Source organism: Cydia splendana, chromosome 13 (assembly GCF_910591565.1).
Source record: "Cydia splendana chromosome 13, ilCydSple1.2, whole genome shotgun sequence".
In the NCBI taxonomy this organism is placed as follows: domain Eukaryota; kingdom Metazoa; phylum Arthropoda; class Insecta; order Lepidoptera; family Tortricidae; genus Cydia; species Cydia splendana.
The window spans coordinates 12,115,533-12,132,577 of record NC_085972.1 but is presented as its reverse complement, the minus strand read 5'-3'; the positions used below and the strand labels follow the sequence as shown (position 1 = coordinate 12,132,577).

The window sequence follows — 17,045 nt, the reverse complement described above, 5'->3', positions numbered from 1 at the left end:
CATGTCAACTGTCAGCAGCTGTTTATGTCCCATGGCCATTAGCCATAGCCGCAAGGCGGGCGCCACTGCTAAGCATACAACCAGTATGGAGCGATATTCTCTGCATTTTTGCCTTGTGTTTCATTTGTTTCCTTTAGGTATATCTAAAGCGAATTGGGAATGCGGCACAGCAATGTGATGAATGTCAATAAAACAGAAAATATACACTGCATTTTTATTATAGCTTACTTTTAGTTCTTATAACTTCAACCGTCACTTCACTTCGAGCAAGCATTGACTCCTGAGAAGACAAAAGGCACTGCTCAAATGCCATGAAATAGTACATTACGATACAAGTGCAGAAAGTAGGAAATTCACAACGATAAATCGAAACGCGACCGAAGGGAGTGTTTTAAATCGACACGAGTTGCGAATTAACTTTTCGCGCGTGCATTGGACAACGTTTTACAGTACATAATTTATGGCCCTTTAAATTTTTGTTGTAGACACGTAATAGGTACCTATTGTCCTTAATCCCGCCCCAGGGCGGTAAAGTAGCACCATATGTACTGTAATAGTACATTGTGCAACATGGGGCGTAAGTTGAATATTGCAAACGAGAGTAAGTTAAATCGCGACGGCTTGCCGGAGCGATTTATAGACTCGAGTTTGCAAATATATTACGCCCCGAGTTACACACAATGTTTTTCATCACACTTGCGATACAAAAATTAAGTATAAAGACAAAAACTGTTAACTATGGCACTAGAAACTTCATAACTCCCTAGGGAGAACGCTTTTTCTATAACTCCCGCTAAACCTGCCTGCAATTCCACATTTACTGAGCGAGTGTGATGAAATAGTACATTGTGCAACATGGGGCGTAAGTTGAATATTGCAAACGAGAGTAAGTTAAATCGCGACGGCTTGCCGGAGCGATTTATAGACTCGAGTTTGCAATATTATTACGCCCCGAGTAGTTACACACAATGTTTTTCATCACACTTGCGATACACAAATTAAGTATTAAGACAAAAAACTGTTAATTATGGCACTAGAAACTTCATAACTCCCTAGCAAAGAGTATAATAAGTATGCTACCTAGGGAGGACGCTTTTTCTATAACTCCCGCTAAACCTGCGTGCAATTCCACATTTACTGAGCGAGTGTGATGAAAAATGTATTAGCTAATGTTTCGTCCGCCACAATGTTCCTTGTTTCTTGCAAATGTGATATTGGGACATAAACATAACAAGCTCGTACCTATCTTATAATTCAAGATACGACCTACCTCAACCATTGATATAGAATAAGAACTGGATACCCAATCAGCCGCCAAAAATGGCCCCGCAAAAGTAACGTTAAAACAGATCACGCGTTACTTTTTCGTTTAGTCTTGTATGGACCGCTCAAATGTGAAGTTGTCAACAATGTCGTAAAATGGTCGTAAAAATATGCAAAAATAACAATGATAAAACAAGGAAAAAGCATGGAATGTCTTTCTTTCGGTTAGTTCTTTGGATAGCATTACATATTTTATGTAATCTGGTGGTAATTTCATAGTTTTGAATAAATTATTTTGTTAGTACCAAAGAAGGGACGTGAAGGAACAAAAATCTAATGAGTCGATGTGAGGTCAATACTTTTTTATTTTTATATGGAATTCGTAAGATAAATAAATAAAAATAAAACTAAAAATCATTTATTTCAGGTTCCAGGACCCATATTACATTTACAAAAAAATAAAATAATAATAATAATATAGCACCTGTGAACGGGTTCCAGCAGGCGTTCTACATGACATAAAAGCTCTCCAAGGGGCCTCTACGTGTTGGATCTGTGTCCCCACGCAAGCCTATCAAAAAGCCGGGATTATAGGCCCGTGATATCCAAGGAGATACAAATAATAAGAATAAGATATAATATTATGTTTAAATTCGAGATTTCCAAGAAAACCTATGCGACGTGCAGAGGACTGCTATTATAGCAAGAGATAGGGGTGATGCAGTTTTAAACAAGGCAAAACGGCACTTGTGTGTTCGGCCCATTTCCCTGTTTCCGACATAGGGGCTATTCATAAATTACGTCATTTCAAATTAGGGGGGGGGGGTCTGGACATCGGATGATGCTAGCATGACGTAGGAGGAAACAGGGTCATTCGAAGCATGATTTTTGGATGACTTTAGGGCGGGGGTGGGGGGGGGGGGGGGTCAAAAATAGATGACGTAATTTATGAATAGCCCCATATACACGACCAATAAGGGCTTACATCGACTAACTGTAAATGCTAAAACTGTCTGAACACAGTGACAACCACAGGATTTTTTTGATAAAGACCATAACCAATCAGTACCAGTAGCGACCTAAATGTCCCCGTGCACTATATGCAAAGAACGAAAGTGCGAAGAGTATTATGTAGATCTAAAATACACAGTTATTTAATAAGTTGAATTTATTTCAAGGAAAATAGTATTTAAACACGTATACTACTTATTAAAAATAAATTTGTTTTATGATAACTTACACGGGTTGTTACAATGAATTAATTTTATTTGAACTTCCGATCAAATTAAATTTGTTTCATTTATTACTTTGGTTTTTCTGTACAGTAATACCTATTAAAATGAACCAACGGGCCTCCATTCGTTCATTATTCTCGTTTGACGTAAATACAATGGTGACGTTACGTTTAGTGCCATCGGACTTAAAGTTTTAACAGTGTTGGTACTAATGTTTATAAATTTGACACTTAATGCTTACGACAGTAAGTTCTTTTCCGAACAAAACATTTATCTTGACTCAAAATTTACGTAAGCGTTTTTATCATCAATGCAAATTTGGCGCTTGTGTCATTCTGACCCACGTTTTGTTGACGTTTTTGTTCCGCTCTGTGTGTCTATTTCTAATATTAAGTCAGTGACCTCAACGCAAAAAAAGTTAATCATTAGAAAGTAAAATAGTTCAATGCGACATATCCCGCTTAGGTAATCTGCAATTATCTCTTGACCTCGAGATGGCCAAACATTATTTTTAGTGTATGTCGCCACAAAATGTTGAACTGTGTTACTCCACGGTTTTCTCCATAAAATTCATTTTCGGTTGCTCTTTGTTTAGCACTTGTCATGACATGTGTGCACTGCCCTTAAAATCTTAAATAATAAAACATTTGCAGGTATATTATTTTAATGAATAAAATGTATTGTATTGGTGATAATAAGTGAGAGAATTCATAAAATAAATATTTGTTTATTTGTTATTTTTATTCTACATTTCATTGCTCATTTGCCGATGAAAAGTAAACATCTATGGATTGGACGGAGGAATGAAATGAATGGATTACCAAAGACAAGACAAAATAACTTGACATGGCGGAGTAATCAGCTGTTAATTGCAATGCCAACGAATATGTGTAAATTGTTTAATAATTCGTGATTGTTTATTGTTCAAATATATTTTGAAAAATAAATTTAAGTGTATAGTTCCAGATGTGTTAGTGATATTTCTTATCTTAAAACATTTATTGCAAGAAACAAAAATAATGGCGCGGTGTCATCTGTCAGCTTCATTCATCCATTGTAGTTCAGAAAAAATGTGACTTGTGCGCTTTGTAACTCTGTTTTTATTTCTCGGGTGCTAGGTGAACATTTAGTACAACCGTTATATGATGGTTGCAGTTAGTTTTACACGAAATGCATGATACAACGTTGCATAATAAACTGGTACTCGTACATGAAAGCATCGTTTATTGAGGCCTATGAGAATTCCTCGACAAAGAAGCCGAGCGGCGTCAGAGAGCAACCTTGGTTGTTTATGTGTAGTGTCAGAGTGTGATCGTCGAGTGAAAAGAGGGTTATAAGGGCTGACAACAATGTCGGGGCGGGTACGGAACAAGTCGGACTGTCCCGTGGGGAAACAGGGTCCGATGCGGGCGACGTTGCCGGTCTCGTCGGTGATGAAGGGCGGAGGGCTGAAGAAGAGCACCGCCAACAGCCCGACGCTGTCGCCCACGAACGTGTGGCGGCGGATATCGCCGGATCACGCCCTCTCGGGCCAGCGCAGTCCTGGCGCGGTTAACTATAAAGGTTTGTAGATATAATGCGTCTCATACATTCTATAATCTTTACTGGGCCATATCCCATGAAAACATATATCCAAAGTTGCCGAATTGTAGTAAAAACTAATATTCCAAGTAGTTTACATTACTATAGTAAAATATACTTGTAAATTGTCCACATACCAAATAAATATAACATTGAAATGATAGCCTGCAACTCTGATCTTATAACTTTTAATGTTACTGTGGTTTTACATTATATTTATTTTCCATCTTTGAAATTACATACTATGTTCCTATTAGCCCAATAAACATTGTATTAAATATGGCCAACCAACGGGATGGTGGCTGGTCAATATGTACATATAATCAATTCAAACCCATGGTTATATTATGGACTAATATGTCATTTGATACTCAGGTGAAATTATTGGATGCTATGTAGCTTGATCCCCTTGGTGATTTTAGTTAACATATGAGTACATCCACTTTAACCAGGGATTAATCATCCACACCAGAGGTTATTAATTTGTAAATTTCTGGAGGATCTTATTCAATTGATTAGGATTAATATGTTAGAAAAACCATAAAACATGAAGCAGCCAATCCTGTTTGAGTCATGATTCTTTGTACACATCATGGTCACATAATTTTTCTTTTTAAATTAACAGGTTTTAGTTCAATTTAAGTTCCCTTATCTATTCCAAGAAAATTGATTCAAACAACGAAATTGATCAATTCTCTGAACTCACCACAGGACTTAGGATTCCATACTTTATTATTATTATTTTAGTTCTTTTTATACTGTTGAATACATAAAGGAAAGAAACACCCGACCTAAGGGTAATCCCTCACATGTTAATACATGTGATTGCCATCTATACACAAATTTGCGACCAAATCAATTTATTTTTATCCAGTAGATCCAATCCTCTCCAGCATAGCTTTGCAACCTTCAATTTCAGTCTTATGAAGGTCTCACCTAGGCAGTGTTTTCCGGTACTAATATAATATTTGTATGCAGGTAAAGGGAGGTTTGGTGCGAGTGTCATCAGACGCACAGCTTCATTGGACACACTGTACCACAAAGGCCAGTGGTCTCGGGACTACTACCTACATGCAGGACAACTACAAGTTGACAAATCTACTCAAGTATGTAATATTATGTTATATTACTTGGTTATGCTACATGCAGGCATGGCATGATTTCAAGGATTTCTAAGAAACTGCCATGATCTGTATCCACTATATAGTTGCAACAAACTAACATTATTTTATTACCATACCAATTCATAAATCTTTATCAACACTTTGCTCAACTAAAACGCTTTATAGTGGCCCGGCCAACGAAAGAAAAGTCTTCTAGAAATCGATTTTCGCTCATGTCGTCTCAGATATGGATGAATATGGTATCGATGCATTCAGTGTAATGCCCTGAATACAAATATATGAGATGACAAGCGCGAAAGTGGTGGGGGTAGTTGCTGTGACGTCATAAAGTCGGCAGTACAAACTTTTTTTTTATTTTCTTTTAAACATACCATGTGGGGTACCCAATGATAGGGCTTTGTGAGTAGATCACAAATATATAACATACTATAATATTAACAATACTTGGTTTAACTAATTATTAGAAAACGTTCAAAAATTTCACAATCCACAGTTGACTTCTAACTGCTCTAAATTGAAAATGGCTCAATGGATTCGTCCAAAATACATACCCAGTGACTGTGAATATCTTCTATATAATGTTAAAAAATAATTAACCAGATATATCAAAAAATAAGAAAAGTACATCAAGTTGAAAAAAGTATAATTTTCTGTTACATTAAACTGCAACTATTATTAAAACAAACAAAAGACCCGACAGTTTGACATATATTTTTGAAATGGTATTTTTACTAGCTTTAATTTGGTACCGATATTGCTATAGTAAGGAAAAAAAAACAATCCCCCCCTCCATTTTTATATTAGCGGGCGCCATTCTCAAAATGTATGTAGCCTATGTCACTACCACAATTCTGACGAATTCAACCACACCTCATGTCAAAAATGGCGCCGGCTAAATAAAAAAATGGAGGGGGGGTATTGTGTTTTTTTTCTTACTATAGCAATATGGGTGCCAAATGAAAGCTAGTGAAAAGACCATTTCAAAAATATATGTAAACAGTCGGGTTTTTTGTTTGTTTTAATAATAGTTGCAGTTTAATGTAACAGATATTTATACTTTTTCAACTTGATGTACTTTTCTTATTTTTTGATATATCTGGTTAATTATTTTTTAACATTATATAGAGAATATTCACAGTCATTTGGTATGTATTTTAGACTAATCCATTCAGCCATATTCAATTTAGAGCACTTGAAAGTCAACAGTGGATTGTGAAATTTTTGAACGTTATCTAATAATTTGTTAGACCAAGTATTGAAAATGTTACAGTATGTTATATATTTGTGATCTACTCACAAAGCCCTTTCATTTGGTACCCCACATGGTAAGTATAAAATAAATTAAAAAAAAAGTTTGTACTGCAGACTTTATGACGCCACAGCAACTACCCCCACCACTTTCACGCTTGTCATCTCATATATTTGTGTTCAGGGCATTACACTGAATGCATCGATACCATATTCACCCATATCCGAGACGACATGAACGAAACCTAACTTAAAACCTGAAATTACGGCCCGCTATTAAGAAAAGGAGTATATTTAAAGTTATATCTTTACTTGTATATCTTCCTGTCTTTTTTCTGGGTGGGACCATATTTGTCGCTTCGCTAAGAACTCGTATTATATACGTAATACTCTAATACTTCTTACAAATGATCAGTAGGTAAGTTGGATGACAATAATGGTGTTTGATTCCAGACTGACGAAGGCGGCGGAGCGTCGGGACGATCTTCGAGAGGGTCCGATGACGACAAACTGGACAGATTTCTTCGCAGCCGTTTGCAGCGGCCGCATAAACCTGCTACCTCAGACTCGGCGCACTCCATGAGCCCTGGCTTTTGTAAGTTTTATTACATTTGACTATTGATGATGCCTTGTATATATGGAATGTAAGTGGGTCAAGTAGTAAAGAAGTTAAGTCTAATAAGTGTAAATTTGAAGATTAGTTTTAAGAGTCCGTGAATAATAATGAGTAAAAATCAGTGTGTTAAAGTCTAAATGACTCAAAGTTTAAATGAGTTTTAAGAGTATTTTCGAGTCTCAAGATGAGAGGCGCGTACATAGTTTATTTATTTTTTTAAGCGTTAAAAAAAGCTATTAAATCACCGTTTTTGTAGGGATTACGTTCCGATCAATTGTTGTCATAATTACACATGAAAGATCCCAGAATATTTACTCTTGTTTTGAAGAAACCTTAACGTAAGTAAGTACCTATTTATTTAATTTATCATGGTGTTTCAACTAAATTGTTTTTTCATCAGGGTCACGTTTCGGCAGCGGCAGCGTGCCGCTAAGGGCGGCGCGATCGTCCGTGGAAGGTCTCAACCAGGAGATCGAGAGACTGGTCCTATACCCGGCCAGCGGCACCCAGACGCCGCATCTCGACCGGCTAAAAGACAAGGTATGATGTATATCAGGGTAAACTTTGGTAGTGTGCCGCTAAGGGTGGCGCGATCGTCCGTGGAAGGTCTCAACCAGGAGATCGAGAGACTGGTCCTATACCCGGCCAGCGGCACCCAGACGCCGCATCTCGACCGGCTAAAAGACAAGGTATGATGTATATCAGGGTAAACTTTGGTAGTGTGCCGCTAAGGGTGGCGCGATCGTCCGTGGAAGGTCTCAACCAGGAGATCGAGAGACTGGTCCTATACCCGGCCAGCGGCACCCAGACGCCGCATCTCGACCGGCTAAAAGACAAGGTATGATGTATATCAGGGTAAACTTTGGTAGTGTGCCGCTAAGGGTGGCGCGATCGTCCGTGGAAGGTCTCAACCAGGAGATCGAGAGACTGGTCCTATACCCGGCCAGCGGCACCCAGACGCCGCATCTCGACCGGCTAAAAGACAAGGTATGATGTTTATATCAGGGTAAACTTCGGTAGTGTGCCGCTAAGGGTGGCGCGATCGTCCGTAGAAGGTCTCAACCAGGAGATCGAGAGACTGGTCCTATACCCGGCCAGCGGCACCCAGACGCCGCATATCGACCGGCTAAAAGACAAGGTATGATGTATATCAGGGTAAACTTTGGTAGTGTGCCGCTAAGGGTGGCGCGATCGTCCGTGGAAGGTCTCAACCAGGAGATCGAGAGACTGGTCCTATACCCGGCCAGCGGCACCCAGACGCCGCATCTCGACCGGCTAAAAGACAAGGTATGATGTATATCAGGGTAAACTTTGGTAGTGTGCCGCTAAGGGCGGCGCGATCGTCCGTGGAAGGTCTCAACCGGGAGATCGAGAGACTGGTCCTATACCCGGCCAGCGGCACCCAGACGCCGCATCTCGACCGGCTAAAAGACAAGGTATGATGTTTATATCACGGTAAACTTCGGTAGTGTGCCGCTAAGGGTGGCGCGGTCGTCCGTAGAAGGTCTTAACCAGGAGATCGAGAGACTGGTCCTATACCCGGCCAGCGGCACCCAGACGCCGCATCTCGACCGGCTAAAAGACAAGGTATGATGTTTATATCAGGGTAAACTTCGGTAGTGTGCCGCTAAGAGTGGCGCGATCGTCCGTAGAAGGTCTCAACCAGGAGATCGAGAGACTGGTCCTATACCCGGCCAGCGGCACCCAGACGCCGCATCTCGACCGGCTAAAAGACAAGGTATGATGTATATCAGGGTAAACTTTGGTAGTGTGCCGCTAAGGGCGGCGCGATCGTCCGTGGAAGGTCTCAACCGGGAGATCGAGAGACTGGTCCTATACCCGGCCAGCGGCACCCAGACGCCGCATCTCGACCGGCTAAAAGACAAGGTATGATGTTTATATCACGGTAAACTTCGGTAGTGTGCCGCTAAGGGTGGCGCGATCGTCCGTAGAAGGTCTCAACCAGGAGATCGAGAGACTGGTCCTATACCCGGCCAGCGGCACCCAGACGCCGCATCTCGACCGGCTAAAAGACAAGGTATGATGTATATCAGGGTAAACTTCGGTAGTGTGCCACTAAGGGTGGCGCGATCGTCCGTAGAAGGTCTCAACCAGGAGATCGAGAGACTGGTCCTATACCCGGCCAGCGGCACCCAGACGCCGCATCTCGACCGGCTAAAATACAAGGTATGATGTATATCAGGGTAAACTTCGGTAGTGTGCCGCTAAGGGTGGCGCGATCGTCTGTAGAAGGTCTCAACCAGGAGATCGAGAGACTGGTCCTATACCCGGCCAGCGGCACCCAGACGCCGCATCTCGACCGGCTAAAAGACAAGGTATGATGTATATCAGGGTAAACTTCGGTAGTGTGCCACTAAGGGTGGCGCGATCGTCCGTAGAAGGTCTCATCTCAACCAGGAGATCAAACGGCTGGTAAAAGACAAGACATGATATAGATACTGACTTCTGGCCGAAAGGTGTCGTGTTTCGGAGGTTCCAGGGCAGACTGTCGAATCAGACACAAGAGCAGCCGATTCAACGGAACCACGCCGTTTTGTCGCCTAAATAGTGTTTAGTTTATAAAATACATATGAATGTTAGTATGTAAGGTATTTGGTATATAATATGGGCCTTGTTGCCTGATTTAAATTTCTAAATAAATAGATATCAGTGATATTATTTATAAATTGAAATAAATGTCATATACTAAGAAAAAGTGACCAAGGCCTCCAGTGCCCCAGGCTGGAATCGAACCAGCGTCCTCTGCTATCGCGGCAGATGCCTGTGCAGGTGTGTGCTGTGGCAGGTGTATATTTCTATTTAATTAGTAAAATAGGCTTTTAGCCTTTTAGGCGTCAAGAGATGAGGCGAGCCCTAAAAAAAGAGCTAAAAGACTCGTGTCTTTTGGATCACTACTGGTAATGCTTGCACCAATTTTTGACATTAAGTTGTCAAAGCAGACACCGGGCTCCTTTAGAATGCAACATTTTATAACGCTAAGGAGGGGGAGTGGCAGACGATTATAAGTCTTTTGGCGGATGATGTAGACTGTAGAAGTTAGTTACCTTTAACATCCTTGTTATTTCTTATTTGGCTCCAAGAGATTGATTAGTATGTAACATTTCAGGTGACGCCCGAGGGCCATCGCGCTCCATTAGCCGAGCTCCTCAGACGCTCCGTCAACACCCAAACACCGCACGACCTTTGCCATACTGCTCACTCATCAGGTAAAATACAAACCAATATAACCTTCTCATATTTTTTATTCTTTAGGACGGGCCATTCAGTTAAGTGTAAGAGCTGAACTGTATGGCGTCAACCTAATAACAGTACCAAAACAGACAGTATAGTATGAATTATCTCAGGTGACTTTTTAGGGCTCGGACCCTAATCGGTTAAACAAAAGGTATTGTTTCCTTTATGCAGTGGTTACACTACTTACTGCTAATAGCCCCGACATAAGTAACGGGAACAAGCCCGTTTAAAAAGCAAACTTACCATTCTATTTATATGGTTCAAATTCATAAAACAGCCCATAACGGAGATAACACGTTTTGTTATCTCTAAAAACAAGACCACCCTGATTGTTCTCTGAACGAGCTGTCTCATGAATTTGAACCTTAATACTATCACGATAGTTGCTTTTTAAACGAAATGGTTGCGTTGGCACGTGCTGTAGAGCGCTCTTAAAAGAAACAAAGGCTTTTGTTTAACGGATTAGCACCCGAACCCGAAAAATTCATCTGAGATAATTTATACTATACCAAAATTAAGGAATTATATGTTTTTTTTTAACATTGATATTAGAAGAATTAATTATTGCCGTTTATACTGCAGATAATTGTAACAGAACAGCCAGCTGCAAAATGTTTACACTGATCTCTCATTAAAATGTAAATTAAAAAAAAACCGGACAAGTGCGAGTCGGACTCGCCCATCGAGGGTTCCGTACTTTTAGTATTTGTTGTTATAGCAGGAACAGAAATACATCATCTGTGAAAATTTCGACTGTCTAGCTATCACGGTTCATGAGATACAGCCTGGTAACAGACAGACGGACAGTGGAGTCTTAGTAATAAGTCCCGTTTTTACCCTTTGGGTACGGAACCCTAATTACCGCAATGTAGTCATTTTGTAATTATTTGATGTCTTGAGGTAAACAACCTCAAGACATTAAAATTTTGTGGCTGACTAACATTAACTTCGTGTTTCTTAAAGAGTATAATTATCTTAATATTTCTGAACCCTGATATTGTTATTTATTATGTTTGTACGTGATATGTGAACCATGACTTGTGGGCTCAGATCCACCGTCCCGAGGTTCGCTCAGGTCACTCTCCAGCAGTGGTTCCGCAGAACTACTGGCCGCAGGTCATCACACGATTTTCAGCTTCCTAGTGACCCCTGGCAATGATGCATAGACAAATCTGCACTTAACACAAATGCTTCAATCCAAGCATGTCTTATTTTTGTTTCGTTGTTTTTTTGGTGGATTTAAAAAATAAGTTACTTACTTGATTGACGGTTAAATTGTCTAAATACCGATTCCATTGTGAAACTGATGTTACCCATATAAATTGGTGCTCTAATGCAACTTTATTTACTCAACGGAATCAATTCTTCAATAGACAAATTAGTGTCAGACTATGTACAATTGTACAGTTTTATTATCATCCTTTTAACAGCTCATTTTTTATTTTAATATGATTTGTACATTCATTAGTTACAAATTGAGGATACTATTAAAATAAATACACTAATAGTTTTCTCAGTGCAAAAGTATAGATCATCAGTTTGTTTGTGAAATGTTTTTGTTTTTCTTTCTCTCTTGAGTCCTGTCGCTTATTGTTAGGAAATTAATAATTGGCATAATCAGAACTGTAAGCGAGATAACACTTTAAATTATTACAGCAATTTTTAGGACCCTCAGTATTTATCTAACTTGTCCTAAAATAAAATAGATTAGGCATTATAAGGATTTTTTTTTAATAATTTGTTGCATAAATGAGGTGCTGAAAACTTTAAACAAGGACAAAGCGATTTAGTAGTTTGTTTTAGTGTCTTGCTTAGTGTATTTAGTCATTCCTTAAATTTTAAGAGAATTTTAGACGAATTATAAATTTTGAGCCCACAAGGCGCAATATAAAGTGAAGCAAAAAATTTATTAGCTGGAGGAGTCTTCGGCTATAAGGCCGTCTGTTAACAGCTTTCTATTTTTTATTATTTGTATATTGTTTTCCGTACTGAGGTGTGTAAAAAAGAGTATTTGTGAGTTGAAATGTTTAACACGGTAAAGACTTTTTCATTACTTCACTTTGATGTAAGTTACGTATGTATGAGTAGATTAATTTATATAAGGTAAGATAGGGTAAGGGGTAAGTGAAACCTAAGTGAGTTTCCTCGTGCCCTGAGCAAAAAAAAATGTTTGTTCTTTTATCCAACATGACCCTACAAATGCTTGCAATTGATTACAGGTGGGAGTGTATGTTCGTCTCCGGACCTGGACGGGGGCAAGCTCGGCACATCTCCACAGATAAACCGTTTCCTCGCCCGCGAACCGCCAGATGGTTGTGAAAAGGTACTTGTAATTTCATTTGTTACTAATTTTGAATCCCGAAAAAAAACCACTGTGTTGCAACAATAGAAAGAGATCGATGAAGATTCTTAGGTCCTTAGATACACCAACCACAATTAGCGGACTGATCAACGTCACTCAACAGTGAACTATGAAGTAAATCAAATTTAGCGTACGGTTTAACGGTGACAGGCGATTTGGTGCATCCGACCCTTTAATCTTAAAAAAACCTTATGTGTGCAAAGCCAAGTCATTATTTTATTTAGCATAATTTATGTTTCGCTTGAAGTGATCTTTCCAGATTCTGAATCCTGTAAAACAAATGTTTATATTTTTTCCTAAAAATTTATGGAACAGCAGAACCTGAGCCCGGTTTTTCTGCCTTTTTATGACCCACGTCGCTTAGGTACCACTACGTAGACGGACTGTTCGAGCGCTAATCTATGCTTCACTTTGCAGGTGAACCTGAAGGGGTTCGAGTGCTCGTACCCGGAGCCGGGGCCGGTGGTGGGCCCCGCCGTGCCCGGCTTCACGCTGCGCCCGTCGCTGGGCTCCGCCTTCCAGCCGCTGCACGCCTCCGCCGCCTCCGCCTGTCCCTCCGCCTCCGCCTCCGCCGAGCCCGCGCCCGGCGACCACTGACTACCCCCCACACTACCCCTCCGGCGGTGCGATTATATCGGCCCGTTTGCCGCCGGTCGTCGAATCGAAGTATAAAGTTGATGCGTGCGACCAGAGGCCCATTGCATAATAAAATACAAGCTAATACAAGTGCGAAAAATAGACAATTCGCAACAAGTGGCGAATTTTTTAAATCTGAATTTAAATCGACACGAGTTGCGAATTACTTATTCCCACGTGTACAACGTTTTACAGTAAATATGGCCCTTTAAATTTTCGACGTAGTTACGCAATGTGCTTATTATAATACCTGGTGTCATAATGTAACCAGATGTACTGTGAAATCAGTAATAGTATTAGCTTGTATTTTATTATACAATCCGGCCCAGGAGTCGATGCGGTGTGATTGTGCTGGTAGATATCGAATACCTACAGCCCCGTCTACATATCGCACGGCAAACCATCGAACATTGGCTCGCGCGGCAGCCGCGCGCAATGGATACCGGGCTGCCGCGCGAGCCATCGAGTTGACTCGCGAGCCAGTTCGGTATCCATTGCGCGCGGCTGCCGCGCGAGCCAATGTTCGATGGTTTACCGCGCGATATGGAGACGAGGCTTACGAGGCGTGCCGTGAACCCTGCCGATGCCTGATTACGTGGGTACCTATTTTTTGGCGTTGATTTATTTTATAAATAACGGCGAGTATGTTGTTGTATTTTGAAAGGTTAATAGGCTGAGACCTGCAAGCTGATATCATGTATTTTGGTTGTAACTTATCAGTGCTCCGCGCTGTCTTACTTTGTGTTACGTTTTAACGAATACCGACTTGATACCGATTTTTCCCCATATAACGAGTAATAAAATATAAAAAATTTACCTTCCAATAAAATTGATATTATGTTTCCTTCTACGTCAGAGATGTTCATTGAGAGAGTAACGCGATCGGTGACCGATAGATGCCGCTAGCGTCTATGTAGTCGCTCCGCCCCACGCCGTGACGTTGTTCCGCTTCCCCTCACTGCAATCCGTTGCTCGCTTCCCGCGACTCGCCGCCACCATGTCATTGTTAAGGAGAAGTACCGTCGGCATAAAAGTAGCCTAGTAGCCTGCCAGGAAGGCATTACTCACATCTCTGACGTAGAAGGAAACATAATATCAATTTTATTGGAAGGTAAAAATTTTATATTATGTGTTCCGTACTCTACGTCAGAGATGTTCATTGAGACCTGTTTATTATCTCCTGGTGGCGAGTCAGCGGGCGCGCAAGCGTTAGGGCTACACCTACTGTCATAGAACTCAGAGAAAGAATAAATATATACGCCTTATTGCAACCCATGAAATCACAGTGACTCGTTATAATGATGCATTACAGGAAATTGTGAATTTAAATTGTAATCCCAGGTTCGAATCTGACGTTAAACTGGTTTGAGAGATTTTCATTCGAAATCGCATCCAATCCGCAGAATCTCGGCGATAGAATCGTCTAAAGAAGAGTCATGTTCCCAATTAACTTAAGCCAAAATATCGCTAATTGGATAGATTTCCAGCCAATTTAGTGATTAAGTACATCGTGGATCGAAAGCAATCTTAAGCGAGGCCGGCTTGGATGAGACTGTGGCTGAAAGCGCAGTGTCCCCTAACATTTTGTGTAATTCTCACAAGTTGACGTACCCAGACTACCTACTTACTGGGTCTATACTTTATTCCGGAGCTTCTAAGAGTCCAATCGGTAAGACACGTTATCTGGTTTAGAGCCGAATTTCGGACACAAAATAATAGCGTGAACGTTATCTATGTAATTGCCCGGGCTACAGTATAGTAGAGTAAGGTCATTGACCCTGCGGCCTGATGCTAACAGTAAAAATGCGGCAGCTCTTCTATATAGGTACGTTGTAGGGCTATTCAAATTAGGGCAAGTAGATTTCTCGCGTCCCAAGCTGGTGGTTTGGGAGGCTCTGGTCTCGCTATTAATGGCGTTGGAAGAAGACATAGTGTCCGATAGTGGTTCACATACAGCGCTTGTTACAGGCTTATGAACAAGTCTCGTTCTGAAAGCTAACATGGGCAATAGAAATATATGTCTGAGATAGCTCGCTACTTCACTGGATATTAGAGGTACCTGGCAGTCGATCTTATTTTTGATGCACCATGAAGACCATTTCTACATTGTGGGCGTACAGGCGGCCTAGAGAGTTGCGTCTCGTTCGCTATGTAGCGTTAGCCCTTGGCATGTTGCATGCATGCGCCAGTCACGCCAGCTCGGTGTTGGAGCGTCCTATCTGACAGGAGGGCGGTCGGGCGGGCGGGAGGGCGGTCTGACGCTGTGTTCACTAGGACCGCCAGTAAATTGCAAGCTTACCACAGCTGCGTGAAGGCTCTCCTTATCACGCCGTCACAGGTAGCAGACTAGGCTGGGAGGTGGAGACATCCATACCAAGTCGTATCACCGGCAGCTGCCAGAAGAGACGTGGTAGCAGTTCAAAGAGTCTGTTAAGAAATACCGTGACACAGTGCGAAGGCTCTCGAAATCGGAGGCTGGCCAACAAGGCGCCTATCAGGCGCAGATAGTCTCGGCGGCTTCTGGGCGTAGCTGCCACTCGGGCGCGCAGTGAATTCTTGATAAACCGTCGCCCTCGGGGGTTGTACCGACCCGGTTTTGAGCGGTCGCACAGGGCCTTGTCGCTAGCTGTTCTTCGGTTGGATCACTCCATGGCCTCGAGAAGTCATAGGAACCTCGAAGCGGCACGGCCCTACGTCGATCAGCACCTTTATGAAACCCGGGAACACGACGTATTTTCCTCTGAGTATCGACATATCTTACCGCTTTCAACTCCGGGCAGTCGAGCCACGCTAGGACGAGGCTCCTTACGACCTTGTCTGCCGTCGCCGGAGGACTCCTTAACCGAAACCAAAAGCTTAGCGGTCTGTTCGTGCTATGGCACCATAGCTATAGGCGCCTGCGTACCTCAATGGGACCATGTGGACAGGACAAAACTGATACTGTGGCGCCCAGCGCAGCTTGGTAGGCAGCATCGGCGGCAGGTAAGTTCGCGGTGGTATTCTTGCGAACAGAACATGGGCGCCATTGCAAGGGACGACATCGTCGTGGTTGCAGCATCGGTGGACAGCATCGACGTGATTGTCGGTGCCATCATGGCAACCGCCGCCGCTCAGGAGGCGCCGGTGCGTGAAGCTAGAGGCGTCATCGTGGCGGCCGGCTCGGGAGGCACCGGTGCGTGAGGCCGGGCGGCGCTATCATGGCGGCCGCCACTGGTTCGGGTGGCGCTGGTGCGTGAGGCGAGGACCCATCGTGGCGGCCCGCTCTAGAGGCGCTGTCGCGTAAGGTGGGCGGCTCCATCGTGGCGGCCGCCGCCGCCGGCTCGGGAGGCGCCGGTGCGTGAGGCGAGACGCGCCATCGTGGCGGCCAGCTCGGGAGGCACCGGTGCGTGAGGCGGCCGCCGCCTGGCTCGGGAGGCACTGGTGTGAGGCGAGAGGCGCCATCGTGGCGGCCAGCTCGAGAAGCGCCAGTGCGCGAGGCGGTGGTGCCATCGTGGCGGGCGGCGCCGTTGTGGCGGCCGCCGCCGCCGGCTTGGGAGGCATCGGTGCCTGATGCGAGAGGCGTCATCGTGGCGGCCAGCTCGGTAGGCACTGGTGCGTCGTGAGGCGGGCGGTGCCATCGTGGCGGGCAGAGTCATCGAGCGGGCGGCGCCATCGTGGCGGCCACCGTCGACGACGGCGCCTCTCGGCTCAGGTGCGTGAGGCGAGAGGCGCCGTCGTGGCGGCCA

General features: G+C 42.9%; 1 protein-coding gene across 1 annotated transcript; it reads left to right on the top strand.

The window, feature by feature from the left end:
• The first annotated feature begins 3,303 nt into the window (after positions 1-3,303).
• On the top strand, positions 3,304-13,670 carry LOC134796078 (protein FAM117B-like). The gene is given in 8 exon segments (XM_063768011.1): positions 3,304-4,061; positions 5,058-5,185; positions 6,905-7,046; positions 7,468-7,607; positions 10,195-10,294; positions 12,542-12,645; positions 13,102-13,218; positions 13,220-13,670. Coding segments are annotated over 8 exon segments (1,116 nt in total). The 5' UTR covers positions 3,304-3,847; the 3' UTR covers positions 13,391-13,670.
• Positions 13,671-17,045: the final 3,375 nt, after the last annotated feature.